The 16,483-nt window shown below is 38.7% G+C and overlaps 1 protein-coding gene across 9 annotated transcripts in view; it reads right to left on the bottom strand.

The window, feature by feature from the left end:
- FAM13B (family with sequence similarity 13 member B) overlaps positions 1-16,483 on the bottom strand; it is a 46,157-nt gene that overhangs the window by 21,408 nt on the left and 8,266 nt on the right. For all 9 annotated transcript variants that reach the window (XM_017827859.1, XM_017827865.1, XM_017827863.1 and 6 more), the window contains exons 2-8: positions 14,258-14,424; positions 13,084-13,274; positions 12,396-12,608; positions 9,571-9,748; positions 8,852-8,996; positions 6,607-6,764; positions 822-863 (exon numbers count right to left, since the gene is read on the bottom strand). In XM_017827859.1, the coding sequence (XP_017683348.1) occupies positions 822-863; positions 6,607-6,764; positions 8,852-8,996; positions 9,571-9,748; positions 12,396-12,608; positions 13,084-13,240 (893 nt within the window). In that variant the 5' untranslated portion in view covers positions 13,241-13,274; positions 14,258-14,424. The remainder of the gene's footprint in view (positions 1-821; positions 864-6,606; positions 6,765-8,851; positions 8,997-9,570; positions 9,749-12,395; positions 12,609-13,083; positions 13,275-14,257; positions 14,425-16,483) is intronic.

The raw sequence follows: 16,483 nt of genomic DNA, 5'->3' as shown, positions 1-16,483 counted from the left end.
TATGCAGAAAGGCAGAGATAAACTTTACACAACCGAAATCTTTGATGACAAGCACTTCAAGGCAAAAAGAGACTAACTTTTCCAAAAAGGCAGTGGAAATTACTACACTGGTTTTTATTTCATAAGATTTACATAAAGTATTATGAAGTCTACACAGTAGTGTTTTAAAAGTAATCAACACATTATGATGATTATTTTTTAATAAGTATGCAAAAAACCCTTATAAAAGCTTAATATAATAACATGGCAGTAAAATCCTGTGGCAAGCACCTGATGAAGGACACAGAATATATCCAAAGATTCACCAAGAAAAGAACAGCATTCTTTAAAAACAGACTGTTCTGTTGAGTGCTTCTTAGCCAGCTCATCCCAAATACACAGAGGCCCATAGAAAATCTTCCTGTAAAAATCTTAAACTATTTAATCCCATTTTAACTCTGAAGTTGTGCTTTTATTTCCCCCTTGCATTTGCACACAAAATTCCACTGAACTGTGCTCAGTATCAATAACCAGAAGTGGTGCTAAAAATACAATGTGAATGCTATGATAATTTTAAAGTCAAACATTTATGATGTATCTAAGTATAAAACCAAAGTATTCTGGACTCTGGATCCTACCATACTGTGCTCTCATGTTCCTGCAGTCAACAACACTGACAGACATCAGGTTTTTCCCATATTAAATGCCATAAGTGAAATACTTCACACTAGAATATATTAATTCATTACTATAATCACCAAACCTACTGCATTTTTTGAAAGAATGTAGGGATGTTCTAGTAACAGCATCATTCAAACATTTTATATTTTCATTATACTTACTCTGCAGAGGCTGGCAAGATACTTATGGGAGAGATATGAGCACTGCAATAAAGAAGAAATAAGTTAATGTAATGCAAAAACTTATCATAGTAAATAAAAGTCTTGGAAGTTAACAGAAAGCAACTTAGAGAATACTTAAAGATTGCATGTGATGCAGCTAATAAAAGTAGAATAAATATGTAAAGAACACCTTGATTTGCAGTCCCTTTATTATTTAAATGAAGAAATCTTAAGGAGCACCATCACAAGACAAAGTTGTAGAAGCAGCAATGCAGATTTCTGTCTCTCAAGAGCCAATACTTGGTATACTGTGAAGCTACAGGCTCTCAGATGTGTGGCCTTTCCCATGGGAAACACTAATCACTTTGTAGTCAAACATTTTCCTGACATCTTGCTTAAGAATGCACATTTTAACTTTGCAGCCTAAAGCAAATTCCAAATGACTCTGCTTTCCTCCACAGGTTCTTCCCTGCCTGTCAGACTGTTGCATAATTTGATTCTGCAACATTCAACAGATCTACAACACTCTCTGAGCACAGCTACAACATTTCAGGGGCAAGTACCTTCCAGAGGTTTTGGGACAGGGGCTAGACATCTGGAAAACATCTGGAAATCTCCCAGCACAAGCCACTTCAGCCCAGAATCCTAAAGTCCTCCAGGGGGAAGTTGGAAGGGTGGAAATCAGCACAACTAACACAAGTAAGTTAATTCATGTGTATGTGGTCCCTCTAGAATATTCCATTAACGTGATCGAAGTTCTCATTAGAAACAGAATACTTAAAACTTTAGACAAAGTGACAGTAAATATGGTAAGAATAAAATAAAAGATGAAAAATCTGCTATAAAAAGCAGTGAGTTGCAACATATATACCTCACTCAGAAAGAAGTAAATACTAACTGCAGTTTAACTCAGAGGTGGGGAGGTAAACAAATGCTTTTTTTTTCCTATTACAGGCAACTAAGCCCTAAAAGCTGAAAAATGAGATTTTAGTCTACTCCTCACCGTGCAACAACACTGTTGCCAGACAGAGTTGATTTTAAATATTATTTTCATGAATGCATAAGGCAAACCCCAAAATACAAGGCAATTTGCCACTCCCTTGGAAAACTGAACAGGCACTACCACTGCAAGGTAGTTTTGATGTGAGCCTGACTTGCACTAAAAAAACGTAGACAGTCTCTCTGTTTACCTAAGAAGAGTTTTAATACAGCAAAGAACATCTTGGTTAGACCTTACCAGGTTTATTACTAGTTCCACCACCAGAAAGGGAGACCACCTCAAGCAGACTTTCTATTTTTTTTTGTTCCTCCAAGTAGATGAAACACAAGCAATAAAGGACTTTCAATTAAACAGAAGCTGATAAGGAAAGTGGCTAAGCTATTTTTTTAAAAATAACTACACTAGTTTGCCTTAGACACCTTAAACCCACCATGGCACAACTGAACAAGCAGGTGCTCACAGAGGCTTTTAATTTCTTTTCTTTCCTTTTTTTTTTGAATGGAAACTTGCTGGTGAATCAAGTTCTTTCTATGATTTGTGTGTGTGTTTGCCTGGGTGAAAAATGAAAGTTGATCTATTCCAAAGGCACCGACAGAATGGGCAGCACTCAACTACCATTTCAAAATGGACACAGCCTTGGGAAATTAAAACACCTGAAAGAGAACCCAGATCTTGTAGCCAGTGATTTCAAAGCTGCTGGATGGAACATTTGAGGCGGAACACACTGGCATTTTTCTTTCCAACAAAAAAAAAATTAGTAAGGTAATTTACAGCTTTATATATTTACATTTCACTGGTATTTCTGTGCACAGAAGTTCAGCATAGTCCTACTACTTGGGTAAAGTAAATTTTCTGATAAACACATTTTGTTTTGACAATATTTGAAATAAAGAAAATGAAGACATGAAGTTGTAAGTTCAGCTTCATGAACGAGGTAAGGGAGAAGGAGCATGACCAAGAATCTCAGCAAAAAAACAGTAATATTCCAAAACACAACAAATATAATTTTATGCATCCCTCTCAATAAGTTCTACTAAAGTTGCATTATAAAAAGTATGTTTACATTCTAAAGGTACTAATACATAATTGTGTACATTGAAATCCATTTACTATTAAAACAGTCACTCCTAGGATATAGTGGGAGAAAAAAAGAGGCAATCAGAGCACAAAACACTGCAACACTCTAATTGCAAAAGAGAGCAAGAAAAACTCAAGTCAAGGGCACAAGTACAAACACTATTTATAGGAAACTGATGACCTGAAATCCTTTTATTTTACCACCTGAGACAATGAGGAACTGTGTCAAGATCAGGGAGAATCAAACTCATCTCCAAAGAATCCAGATGACTTCAGACATGGTTCACAACAAAATTTTCCATCTCAGTGTGTAACCTTCAGCACAGGACGGCTCCCCAGTGCTTTTATTCAACACCTTCAGGTGCATGAGAGGGACTCAGCAAAAGCTGGGCATAAATCAGCAGTATTGCAAAGCCTGGAGAATCCTCTTACTACATAAAGAATATCTTACATCTTCAACTAATCACCTTAGCAATTAAGCCCTTTCTGAAAAAAAATGTGTAAACCTTGGCTAAAAAGCCAATTCCAACTCCTGAGCCCACGTTCCACAGTTCAGGGATACTTTTTAAAAGCTGTGATTTACACTGCCAGGCACAGCCTGAACGCAGCATGACACAGCAAGACACACAAAGGTAAACATCTTTGTTTCATAATGTTAACCCACTCCTAAGAACCCCTTCTGCACTGCCTCCCTACCCACAAAAGGTCCCGGTAAAAACATACCTTAAGTAGAAGAATATATTAACCAGAGATAAAATATGTCCAAGTTATCCTTAGTAATTTCCTGACTGTACACAGATTCTTCTATCTCATTAAAACAACCAGTTCTGACATATCATGAAATGAAATAATCTCCAAAACACATTTAACCTCCCACAGTTTCAAAGTTAAAGTCTTAACTACGAATCATATCAAAACGACATCGTCCTTTCAGAGATTTACCTGTGCAGGAGAACTTTACAGGCCATTCTGATTATCTTTGCTATCCCAAACGAGCACTTCATGTAAAAATGCCTCATCTGGAAGCCAGCAAAGCGAGCTGTTGGCTGCTGGCTGTGCATGGTGCTCGCTGGGCTCCGGGGGCTGGCACTTCTGGAGTGCTGCACTAAACCCTGCAGTCTAAATAGAAATCGACTGCAACATGAGGTCACTCCTGACAATAAGCTGCCCAATCAACACTTGAAAGCTTCCCTAACATGTTGTTTACAGATTTTCCAGGGTGGAAGTAGGAACAAAAAAACGGCACTACACAAAAATAGTAATATATTTTCCAGCAATTCAGGCAGGTGTTGTATTTGGTCAGCTTTGCCATGCATTTTGTCTCGCTTGGTTAATATTATCACCTCTCCCTGATCAGAGCTGATTAAATCACAAAAGGGTTAACAAAAATATCACAGAAGCAGTGAGGATGTTGCCCCTCTCACTGCATTTAATAGAAACAAAGTAAACTGTTTATACAACTCACATGTCCTATCTTGTATTTTTACACATATAGTTCTAAAAAGCCCCAATGCAAAGGGTTTTTTATATTAGACTTCTGACTGACAGTATTTGAGATGAACTGCACAAGTACAGCAAATACTGCTTGGCAAGGCACAGTGATGAAAAATTTGGAATAATGACAGAGAAGGAGCCTGAAGCAGTTATTTCAACAGCACATCTTAAAATTCGTCTGCAATGCTGACTCGGTGATTCTTTTCTCTAGAAGTCAGGACATCAAAACCAAAAAGAGCCGTGGGGAAAAGGCTCCTGGTAAAGGAGAACAGTTTCCTTTCCATGCACAATTCCAACCTGTGTGCAACAAATGCTCCCTGGCTGGGGAACGGGCTCCAAGATCACTCAACAGGTTTATTTGAAATACCATTTGCAAGCAGCCTCTAAATCAAACTGCATTAATGATTATCCACGTTCCCACCAGATCCCAAATTAACACCAGGCAGCGCAGGAAGGTCACAGGTTTCAGAAAGTACAAACAGAATGAGTACAGAAAAATGGTAGTGAGCAAAATTATAAGCAAGTTTTAGTCCAAATAACCAGGAGGAAGGTCAGGTGCCCCATTGCATGAATCAAGATAACCAATATTTAAAATGCAGAACATGAAAGCTCAGCATTCTTTTCCTTCTCTCCACAGAGAGACCAAAATATGCAGATATCTGGTTCCCAAAATCTAACAGTAAAAATGCAACAAAACTCCAGGACAGGGAACTGAAAGAATCATGTTTGAGATCTGCTTCTCCTTCTCTTTTATATAAAAGCTGCCACAGGCCCTACCTCAAGTCAGAGATAAATAATCCCAACAAACCTGCATTAACATTTGCTTTTTTAATTATTATTTTTTTTACATCAAGAAACTAAGTCCAAAAGAATGCCATTAAATATGTACATAAAAGCCTTTAGTTTTGGGGTAATATTCACAGTATTTATAGTGGTTAAAAGTCCAAGAAAGCATACTTTCTCATTCACTTCAATTTTTTTAATGTTTCCTGCAGTTGATCTGGTTTTACAGTCAAAATTCTCCTTCTTCTACAGGATTCCTCCTTATCCTTTCCCACAAATTATGTAAAATGCCAACCATAATTAATGCCTATTCATTTTTAATTAACCTTAAACATCAAGTAAAAATGTTTTTCTCTTCAGGCTATCCAATTTAAACTCTTAAACATGTTGAGTTTGTCACTACTGCTGTGTTTACACATTCCAGAAGCAACCTAATACCTGTGAACAGGTAAACTGCAACCTTTTTTTTTTTTTTAACTCAAACTAAAATTAAACAGTTTTATTGCTGACCAAGATAATTAACTATTAAAATATAATTTAAATTACAAAACGGAGTTATGTTTCTCTCATTATTTCATATTTTACAACTTCTTGCCATGACGTAGAAGGAAGTGTGCTGCCAGCAGCTGAACAGATTTCAACCCAAAATCTACATTCTTGAAATGACTCATTCTTAGGCAGTAGCTTAATTGTGATTTTCCCTTCATTTCTGCTGCTTTTAGTCACACTTTTATTATAAATTCCTCCTCACCCCTCCCTACAAGTTCCTCCATGCAATGCCCATACCAAACACATGCTGTAGAGGGGAAGAGGTAAAATTCACCATCTGTAAATGTAAACTCTAAGTACAAGTAAAGCTGACTTAAAAATAAAATCTTGTGCATTACAAGCAAGTGCAAATAAGTTCTCAAAAGGAAGTATTTTATGTTTATGCATCTCCTTTACGAGGATTGCTCTTAAAAGCTGACTCCCACTCCAACATTCCTGCCTGTATCACACTTCCCAACTTCCAAACCTGCCCACAGCTCTCCAGCAGCACGTGACAAGAAACAGTCCCAGGATTTCCCACCAAAAGGGAGAGGTGGAAAGATGGTACAGGATGGGTTTGCATCTACCATATGCAGACTCTTTATTTCTGCTACAAAATTTACTGTTTAAATACCACTTAACAGTTTCACTAAAATATGCCCTTTTTACCTTTCTCTGCATAAATCACCATATTTAATCCAATCTGAGTCCTACAGGCATTCCTCTGCTGAATTTGGGAACAGTTATTTTAACCCATATTTTACTATTATAGGAACTGCACCTATTTCTAAAGCTTCAGTGTGTAGACACTACTTATGTCAAAATCCTGACAGCTTCTCTCTTTGACAGAATAAACTATAATCCCAGACTTTAAATCCAAACTCCAAGGCAGGACTGAGTTACCTTGTTGATGCTGTAACACTCCTGGAATCCGAGAGACTCCCTGTCACATCTAGATGCACCACAGCTGGCCTTTCAACAGGTTTCTCTGTGCCATCTTCTGGAAGTTCTTCAGACTGCTCAAGCTTTACATCTTCCTCTTCTTCCAAGAGATCATTGATCTAAAAAAGATTTAATCAGAGTTAATGGATTGAAAAATTCCTTTTAAGAAGTCCAGGGAATTAAAAGAGCATGAGAGGTATGAAAGTAATGTACGTGTAAAAGCAGAACACTTTTCAATTTTAGAAAAAAAACAGGCACACTGGACTTGCTTTTATGTAAAACCAGAAATTCCACATCATTAAAAAGCTACTTTTGAAACACTGGACAAAAACTGAAAAGCAAGCACCACCTCCAATGCCACAAACGAACACAAGCAGATTCAAGAAACAACCCAATCCCAACCACACTGAAGTCATGAACCACAGAACCTTTCTTCTTCTTTGTATAAAACAGATAATTCTCCTCTATTCCACAGGAAGCCTTATTCATGTATCATAAGCCTTTCCAAACCCTTCTAGGGGAGGCAATACAGAGGTCTACGAATCCGAACTTTAAAGCACTGAATGATCCAACCTTTAAAGCACTAAATGAACACTTACAAAGTTTCTGTGAAGCCTCTTGTCTATTTTTGTTTCTTTGTTTCCAAACACAGATGTTTTTACTGAAGCAGCAATATATAACCAATTTAAAAAGTAAAACAATATATCCAAGTGGTAACTCTAGACAGCCACCTTCATTTTTTTAAAAAGCAACTATGTCTAAACTATGAAAAGATAAACAGAATAAAGTGATGCTGTTTGACTCCAGAGGCCCCTCTGTGATTGATTACTGATCTTCCAAAGGTACAAAACCAAAAATTGAAGTAGCAGCCTTAAGAAAATATGCTTTATAGATCTGCCACATGAGTGTAAAACAAAAGTACTAAATTAAGAAAAACTAAAACTTTAGAAGTTGAAGATTACAAAGAAGGCAGAGAGGAGGTATTTGGTTATTTTTAAAAGGGGTGTAATGTGTTACATGGCACTACATTCTGGGCACAAAACATATTTATCCCTGGTTTTCCTCTGTAATTGCAAGAGGATGTGCCAGTGAAGCAGAGGCAAGCCCACCCACACACCGGGGGCAGCTGGCAGGGGGGCTGTGCCCGGCAGGGACAGCGGCCCTTCCGTCCCCTCCGACACAAGTGCACTGTTGACATCTGGTGGAGACACCGCGAAATTAAAGGGACACCCCACCAGCCTTCCAGCTGAGGGGAAAAACCAAACAAAACCACACACCAAACACACTGCTGTGCTCGGGAAACCCTTTTGCTAAAGCACATCATGAGGCACAGCCAAGTCAGTAATTTCAGAGCATGAGCACAGACCAAGCCCAGCCACAGGGCAGCTACCCCGACCCAGGGACAGCCCCAGCCTCCGGCTGCAGGAGCCTCAGCCCAGCTCTGTCCCCCAGCTCCCTGCAGGCAGCAGGGCTGTGGCAGGTCCCAGTGCCAGGCAGGGTCCTGCACTGAGCTCAGAGAACCTTGCAGAGCTGCAGCTTTGCTGAGGAGCATCCACAGCAGAGCTGCTCAACCCCAGCTCACTGCCCACGCCTGGCAGGGAAGAGCAAGCAACCAGCTGCCCTCCTACCTGCCTTACCTGTCCTGCTGAATAGGGGAGGGATTCATAAGATAGGCTTCATTCATTCAGTATTTCTTGTTACCTTCCCCAGCAACTGCTTGTTATTTATTCTTTCTCCTCTTTACAGAAAATACATCATTTTGAAGTCTTAGAATCAGAAACACAACTCAAAGCCTTTGGATTAGGAAAACACCACTGAGAACATCATCAGTGTGAGACCCTGCATGTTTCTATAAGACACACCCAGAAATACTGCTGACCAAGACAACAACAGCTTGGTTCTTCATTTGGTTCAAAAGCAGTTCATTCCTAAAAAGGTACTTAGAAAGCTCTACTGTTCAGACAGCATGACAGTGTCTGTGTTGGACAGGAGATCACTGTTGGTTTAGTTCCTATGGATTTTTCTACATGGCACAGCTACACTTATTACAAAAGCAACAATTTCAGAAGCATTAAAAAAATTAAGAAAATGCCAGGTTTGGTCAGTTTGCAAGAAACTACCAGAAGGCAGGCTAAAGAAATTATACTTCAATATATGTTTCATAATCATAAATGTGATAACATATTGCTGTTCAAAATATTCTTACCTGTTCAGTTATTGAGCTTAAATCATTTGTAGATGAAAAATCTTCCTCTTCATTTTCAAAAAATTCATAGTAGTTCTCCAGAAGTCCCGCCATTATTCTGCTAACTATTTCTTGTTCTTTCAGATCCTCCACATCTGTGTAAATGCTAAAGATTTAAACACTGTCTTAGTTTAAAAATCGAAATCCAACTGTTTCCCAAAGAACTCCTGTGAATGACTCCCATGACTAAGGGCTACATTTCACACCACTACCCCATATCCATTCTGAACCCACAGAACTTCAAGCATGCCTTCACACTGCTCACATTACAGAGCTTTATATTATTTTATATTTTAAAATTATGAAGTAGCAACTATTTAGTGCATTAAATTTTTATGAGGAATATTTAAAACTCAAGTGTTTTCCTGTAGAGAGGAAACACCAGGATAAGCTGTACTTTTAACTGCCTTCTCCCAGAACTGTTTTCTTGCTACAAACAGTAATCTTACACACTATCACTAAAATATTTGAACCTCAGAATAAATAAGTAATGCAACAATCAAATCAGTGATTTCTAATGCCACAACTCACAGATGAGCTGCTGTTTAAATCCCATCAAAAACTGCAAAACCATCCTGTGGACTTGCTACTGTTGCTCACGGACTAGGAATGACTTCAAACTACAGATATGCCCTCAAATTCACCTAGAAATACTTAATGAACTTTTATAATTAACTTACTGAAAAACATCCGGACCAAAGACTGCAGCTAAAGAACTTGCTGACCAAATTTCTTCATGATGAGATGCTACATTAGCTAAAAATTTACACAGAAACTTTAACAAACTGTAATTAACAGGTGGAAGCTGCTGCAAGAGGAACCTCAGCTTTCTTCCAAATTCATCTTCATTATTATAATCTGAAAAAGGAATAAAAAATATTTTAACCAAAAATAAGATATCTGCTTTTTTCATATTTAATACTGATCAGACTTTTTCTGACAATTTCTTACTTCTGAAGTACAGCTAACATGGTCAAACCACAGCCCAAAATGTCAGAATTGGCTTGAATTTGTTCAGTAATTTCCACCATAGTCTCCTCTGCAAGTCCAATCTGCAGTTGTCAGCACATTTTCCCCAATTAACACTCACTCAAGTTTCTGATTTCATAGGACAAACTCCTCTATATGTTTTTGTTTTACCAGTGTTATGTAACAATTGCTTTGCAGACCAGCTCCAGCTCCATCTAGTTAAACTCTCCTATCAGACAAGCTGCTTTGATACTTTACCTTTATAAGCATCCCATCCTCACCACTCTACTTGCTTCTATAATACTTCACTGATAAATCCAAGCTATCTCAATGCAATCATCTTCACACATGCTTAGACTGAAGCTTGTTGATTCGATTTCAGATCTGAAAAAGGGTCACCATGAAACATCTTCATTCTCACCCCACTTAACTATACCCTTCATCAAAATGTCTCCCCATAAATCTCATTTGTTGCATCATCAGCCTTACAGGCAACAAGGTTCAAAGAGTTTACAGCTGTTTGTACCCAGCTGAGAAATCCCATATATAGGAAATGTCAGGAAAGCAAAACAGGAGAAAAATTGATACAAAGAGGCCTCCCCTTCTTTCTCAGACACTTGAAAACTCTTCTGAGACCAGTTAGAAAGGGAAAAGTATTTTTGAAGGTTATGAGGCACCACTCTGCCTCTCTAGATGAGAGAGCTGACACATCCTAGTCCTTAATATCAAAGCAAAGAGTGAGTAAATTCCCTGTTGTGTAAGCACGTGAACACCAAGCAGTAACTGCACAGGGTTTCATTTGCTCAGACAGAGTCATTATCTACAGAAGCTGAATACAGCCAACCAGGCACAGAAAAACAGTTGTCTCAACACAGTAACACAATAAAATTAATATTTCATTGTTAGAACAGAAAAAAAAAGGACTTTAAAAAGTACTTTCACAATGCAGACCTTCAAAAAGAAAGGGAGCAAGAGAGAGGTGACAGACCACCTTACACATACTCCATGTTCTGTCTAACCAATCTGTCCAGAAATTTAAGTTCTAAACAATAACCAGAGACCTAAAAGGAGAACCTTCTTACCTCTACCTCAAGTCCTCTGACACTAAAGCAAGGAAACACACTTCTGGGACACGTGACCTTGTGCAATCAGGTCAAATTCACACTTCCATTACCAAAATGACCTGTCTTTGAGGAGCCACCTGCATGGAAGGAGCTCCTAACGATGTATACAGGCCACACCTTGTATCATTGTTTTGAGAACTAAGCCTGACCTAACAATATAAAGGACAGCTAAAGAGGGAGAAGACCAGAACTAACATATGGATCCACAATTACTACCACCTTCTGCACCTGTGTAAGCAATTCCTCCTCAAATGCAGCTGATGATGTAATTCTGGAAACTAACTGAGGTGTGTCCATCACACAGCCAAAAGCCTATCAGAGGAAAATGCAAATGAAGCAGCCCCACACTGCTGCAGATGATGCTCCAGTTTAGCACTTGGTAAATAAGAGTCCCAGCACATGAAAACCCTGCTGAATGTACTCCTCCCACAAACCAATTCCCACTCTGAACAAACAAGACTATCACGAGCACCATCCAGTTCTTATCAGGAATAAACCCAACAACAGAAAATTAAATCAAACAAAAATGTGTGTCTTACAAAGCCAAAAAAGCCCAGCATTTGAAGAGAAATGTGACTTTACACTGGAAAAGGAGCAACACCCCTGTAGGAAGACAACCAGTAGTGGCCCCTTTGAGGAGATGACTGATGCAGTGCTGCAAGACAAGTGCTTCTAATAGTCAAGTTATGAACCAACTCCAACATCACTCAACACAGCAGAGGCCAAAGGACCCAGGAGGGTGGATACAGAGACATAAGCTGGGAATTGGTAAAGAAAATAGCTGTGCCAGCATATGGGTGTCAGTTTGAGAGGGCAAAGATTTGTAGTATAAGAAAAAACATACTTAGCAATAACAATATGCTGATGACAGGTGGTTTTTTCCTCCTACAAATGAATTTTAAGCTGAAAACAATCCGCAGTGGGAGAGCAAATATGACATGAATATAAGACTTGAGATTGCTTTTCTAGTACATAAAAGTTTTAAGTGCCATGAAAGCATAGGCAGAGTAAGTGAAATAAGAGAGAAACAAAGGCATTCCCCAGCACTTTCAATGCACCAGTGGTGGGAAATTGTCCAAAAATTTCAATTCCAGTAGTTTTGACCAGTGTTCCAGCATTCTCACACAACGTAGAACATTCAGAACTAATCAGCAGGATACATGGCAGCTTCACCATTTTCCTACACGACAGATGAACTGTGCCTTTGAACCCAGACTGAGCTTCCCAAATAAGACCAATTTATTGGGGTTTATGCTAAGAAAAGGTATATTTGAATGCCTCCTGATATACATATTATTACACAGAGCACCAAAGACATTCTAGTGCCACTAGAAATCTCAATTCAATACTGGGTTTTATTCTTAAAAAAAAAAATCACAAAATAAAAGCACCAAATCAAAAATAGTTATTACCTTGAGAAAGTTGCATCAAATGTATGTGCAAACTGCCTGGGATAACTGGCTCTGGAAGTTCTTGAAGAAAAAATCTAAGAAGGCTGATAGCTGAGGGTACATCAGCTTCTTTAACCAGGTCCACATCTTCTCCGTTATCGTATCGTTGCCGGAGCCACTCCACTGTCTCAGCATTCCCATTGACTTGAAAAAGTCCTTCTTGTTCCAGACCCCCTGAGTTAGGAAAAAAAAAAAAGCTCCAGAAATAAACTTTGAGATCCAATATGGACAAATGTATCAGAAAAAAATACCTATAACCAGATATGCACAATTCCCACACCGAGTGAAACACTTCCTGGACAACAGTTTTGCAAGACTTCCAGCAGTCCTTGTCCCAACACACACATTCTTATGCCCAGCTAACAATAAAATAACAAGGTAAATGTTAGCAGTACCTAAACTACAGCATTTCCTAGGAGGTGCCCTGCTGAGCTGACTACATTGCTCTTGGCTAGAAAACAGCGAAAATCAAACATAACAGGAGGAAAGAAAGGAACTGTGTATCGCCAGAAAAACCCCCAAAACATTCAAACCACAGCCAATTACATGTAAGTAACTTCAGAAAACAAGTATTCTTCAAAACTCCCAACCTATTCTTGAAGAATAAGAGTTAAATGTATTATTTAAAGTACAGTAAGGTAATACATACCATGTTCCTCAATATAGTCCACGACATGGCGGACTATGAATGGAACCTCATTGTCTGGTTGCCCTTCTTGCTGCAGCTCATCAAGTGGAATTCCAAATATTTTGTTAGCAAGAACAGAGTTGCAGTTACTCAAGGAAGGGGAGGAGCTCTTCCTCATATCTTTTTGCAGCCAAAAATCAAAGCTGTCTTTTCTGTCAAATAAGAGGAATCAAAACCGAAAAAACACACTTCAGTGTATGCTGTTGAAAGCATTGATCTGTAACACAAAATGTTTTAATTACCTAATGCAAATACTCTCTAGTCTGCCTCCATCAGTTCACTGAACTAATGAACAGTTCTGTGATGACTCCTAACACAGCTAACTTGATAAATGACTATCACTGAGGTGTTCTGTCCAAACCTCAACAGAGGGATGAGAAGAACATGGAGAGCAGCAAAGGAAATACAGAAAATTCTAGTTACAGCATTTGCTAATTAAGCTCTAAGGTCCTTTGGGAGAGGTAGGTTCCTCAGTACCTTTTCTAACAGTATTTAGTGGTCAGGCTTCCAGAACTCAACAAAAAAGCCTCTCAACAAGAAGCGAAACCAGTGAATCCTCCCAAAACCAAACCCCAAGTTTCAGTGATATGATTACATATTTTGTGATACACAACTGTATTGTAATCAACTTCTAATATAGTTGACATTTTCTGGTCTGCATAATAAAGCTTTCAACACCTGCATCAAATTAAAACTTCTACTGAACATAAAAGCCCCAAAACTAGTTTCTAGATGCTCAGTGATACCGTTCTTCTATCATGCAGAAGCTCAAGCTTCACTTGCAAGTCTTTGCTTGATAAAGGATCTAGACAGATAACAAAGGTATCACCAGAGGCAGTGTAAGTCACTCAGTTAAACTGTTATCCTGTCAAAACCAAAATATTTCTTCTAGCAAAGAAAAAAACCGTCCTTTCAAAACAAATAATAAAGAGAAAAGAAAACATACTTGTTTAAATGCAAGCAATCACTTTCATAGAGGTTGACACAGCAAAGCAAACACAAAGCGTGTGCTGTTAGTCAAAGCACTGCAACCAAACAAATTCTCTGTTTACTGATGGATAAATTCTAATGGATTAGACATCCTGAAATCTGTATTTCCTTTTTATTTTCCAGTAAAACAATTTAAGAAACCTACCTCAGAGTACTTAAACAGCCGAGTTTGAAAAACGCTTTCTGCGCCAGCTGCCCTCACTGACCAAGCATTCTTTTGTCATTTATGGTTGTTTAAGATTATGGCAAAAGATCAGCCTGTAGTTCCTCATTGAAGAATAGCAGAACTCGATCAGTACTTCAGCAGTTAATCTGAAAATAAGGAAAAATATTATTAGACCATAAAGTTTTCAACAGTTTTAAACTCAGTCACAAGTCTAAACATCACACTGGAGGAATTCTCCTTGTCAAATCATCAGCTTCTTATTCTGAACAGGAAAGCATAAAGACCACATTAGCACAGCTCATGAGAGAGCTCCCAAAACTGCAAATCCCCTTTTTTCACTTAGGAGTTAACCAAACTTGAAGTGAAAGTTATCATGGGACATCTAAGTCTTGACAATTATTAAATAATTTGCAGACTCATTCAATCCTCTTCTGGAGAATCAAGGAGGGCTAAGTAGGTTAGGCAGAAGTGCATACTAAAATATTGAATGGCTGTAAAATTTTTAGAAGGATGTCAGGCACTGATTTAATACACCATCTTTCAACAGCAAGACCAAACCCAAAGTCCTAACCAACCAGTTTCAGTGGTACTGATCATCTTGTCTAGGAAGCTGATTACATGTCCCAGCTGCCAGATCAAAGTCCAAGAGATCATCAGATCTGGATCCAGGAAGCAACTGCCCCCAAGTCAGATTCCACAGAAACACCCACACTTGTGCCACCTTTTATTTATAATCCAGATTATCTGGACATTTTTCATGTTCTCAGCTCTCAAAATAACTACAAACCACAGCAACAGCCTTTATCATCTTTTGTGGTATCAAAAAATTTAAGCTGCAGCTTCATGGCACAGTGGAGCTGATATAAAGTCCCAAATCAAAGGGTCACCTCAGCCCCTTGATCTCCACCCATCACTACCTGTTTATTTTAACTAAACTCAAGCAACTCTGAGTGGGCAAAACTAGTTTATGAGATGCACATACACACACACCCCACCACAACTAGACAATAAAAAGGCTTCTCCCAGCTTTAAAGTTGTGTACTGAAACCTCCTGTTTCATAACTGGAGATTGATATGACTGGAGACAAGAACCTTCCCTCTCTTTGCTCCCCCACACCAGCTCTTGCTTCTGTTCCACATCAGAACAAATCAACTTCATCCTTGCTTGCAAAGTCCTGACAACCCACCACTGTCCTTTCAGTACCTAAGTGCCTGTGACAACAGGAATCCAGAGGCTCTCCAACAGTTTGAATAAAGCAGTTTTCCTGCTCCCAAGCCTCCCTAAATGCACCCACATGTAGGGGAATAAGCTCTATACAAGACTGCTTCAACCTGCTCAGTGTTTTCTTCCATTTAGGCCTAGAGGAAAAAATATTTCAGGCTTAAAAGTGCTAAAGTCTTTGTCTATTGATGTAATGCTGACCAATATTCTTTCCTGCTCTGTATCATCTGTCTCTGGCTATTGTCTTGTATTACACACAGGTTGTAAATCTGTTATGTCTCACACAAGTGAATCCTGGTCTGAGATCAGGATTCCAGGTGAGCTGGCAATAGAAAATGAAGGGTTATATTGCAGTCAACAGGTTTTACTTTTTTGTTTGTCTGAAGGGGGTTTTTTAACCAACCATTTTCAAATCTGATATTGTGTACTCTTGATTACTAAAAGGTTATGTCAGATTCCAAGAGTGAAGCAGCTGCAATTCATGGCTCTCCTATAATTTCTGAAGGCTTTGTACAGCCATTTTGCTTAATGTCTTGGTATATTAAGAGAAAGTCAACATATGTAAATTTTCAATCAATCCCAACATATCATTATGAAGATGCACAAAGTCTATTTTCTCAAGTCTTACCAAAGTCAGCCTGTCCACAACGAACCAGAACACCTCACACCTTGGCCAACTGTGGGGTTAAGGGCATCTGGGAGAAAATCTCTGATGGATCTGCCACAATGTTTTGGGCTGCCTTGCTGAAACCAACAAACAAACCTAATAAAGAGGCCAATTCAGAAGTAACCACTTCTTTATAATTTGGCACCAAACGAACGCTCTCGAGGTGCAGCTTTCTCAGCAGAGGTAACCCGGTGCTCAGTTCACTCAGCCACTTTCACCAGGTGCTGCAGACAAACAGGCTGCCTGAACATTAATTGCATTCAGGAAAAAAAAAAAAAAAGAAAAAACACAGATTTCTATTTTAACTGGCTTGGCA

This window comes from Lepidothrix coronata, unplaced genomic scaffold, assembly GCF_001604755.1.
Source record: "Lepidothrix coronata isolate B3197 unplaced genomic scaffold, Lepidothrix_coronata-1.0 Scaffold144, whole genome shotgun sequence".
Taxonomy (NCBI): domain Eukaryota; kingdom Metazoa; phylum Chordata; class Aves; order Passeriformes; family Pipridae; genus Lepidothrix; species Lepidothrix coronata.
Note: the sequence above shows the minus strand (reverse complement) of the source record. Positions and strands in the feature narration are given on the sequence as shown.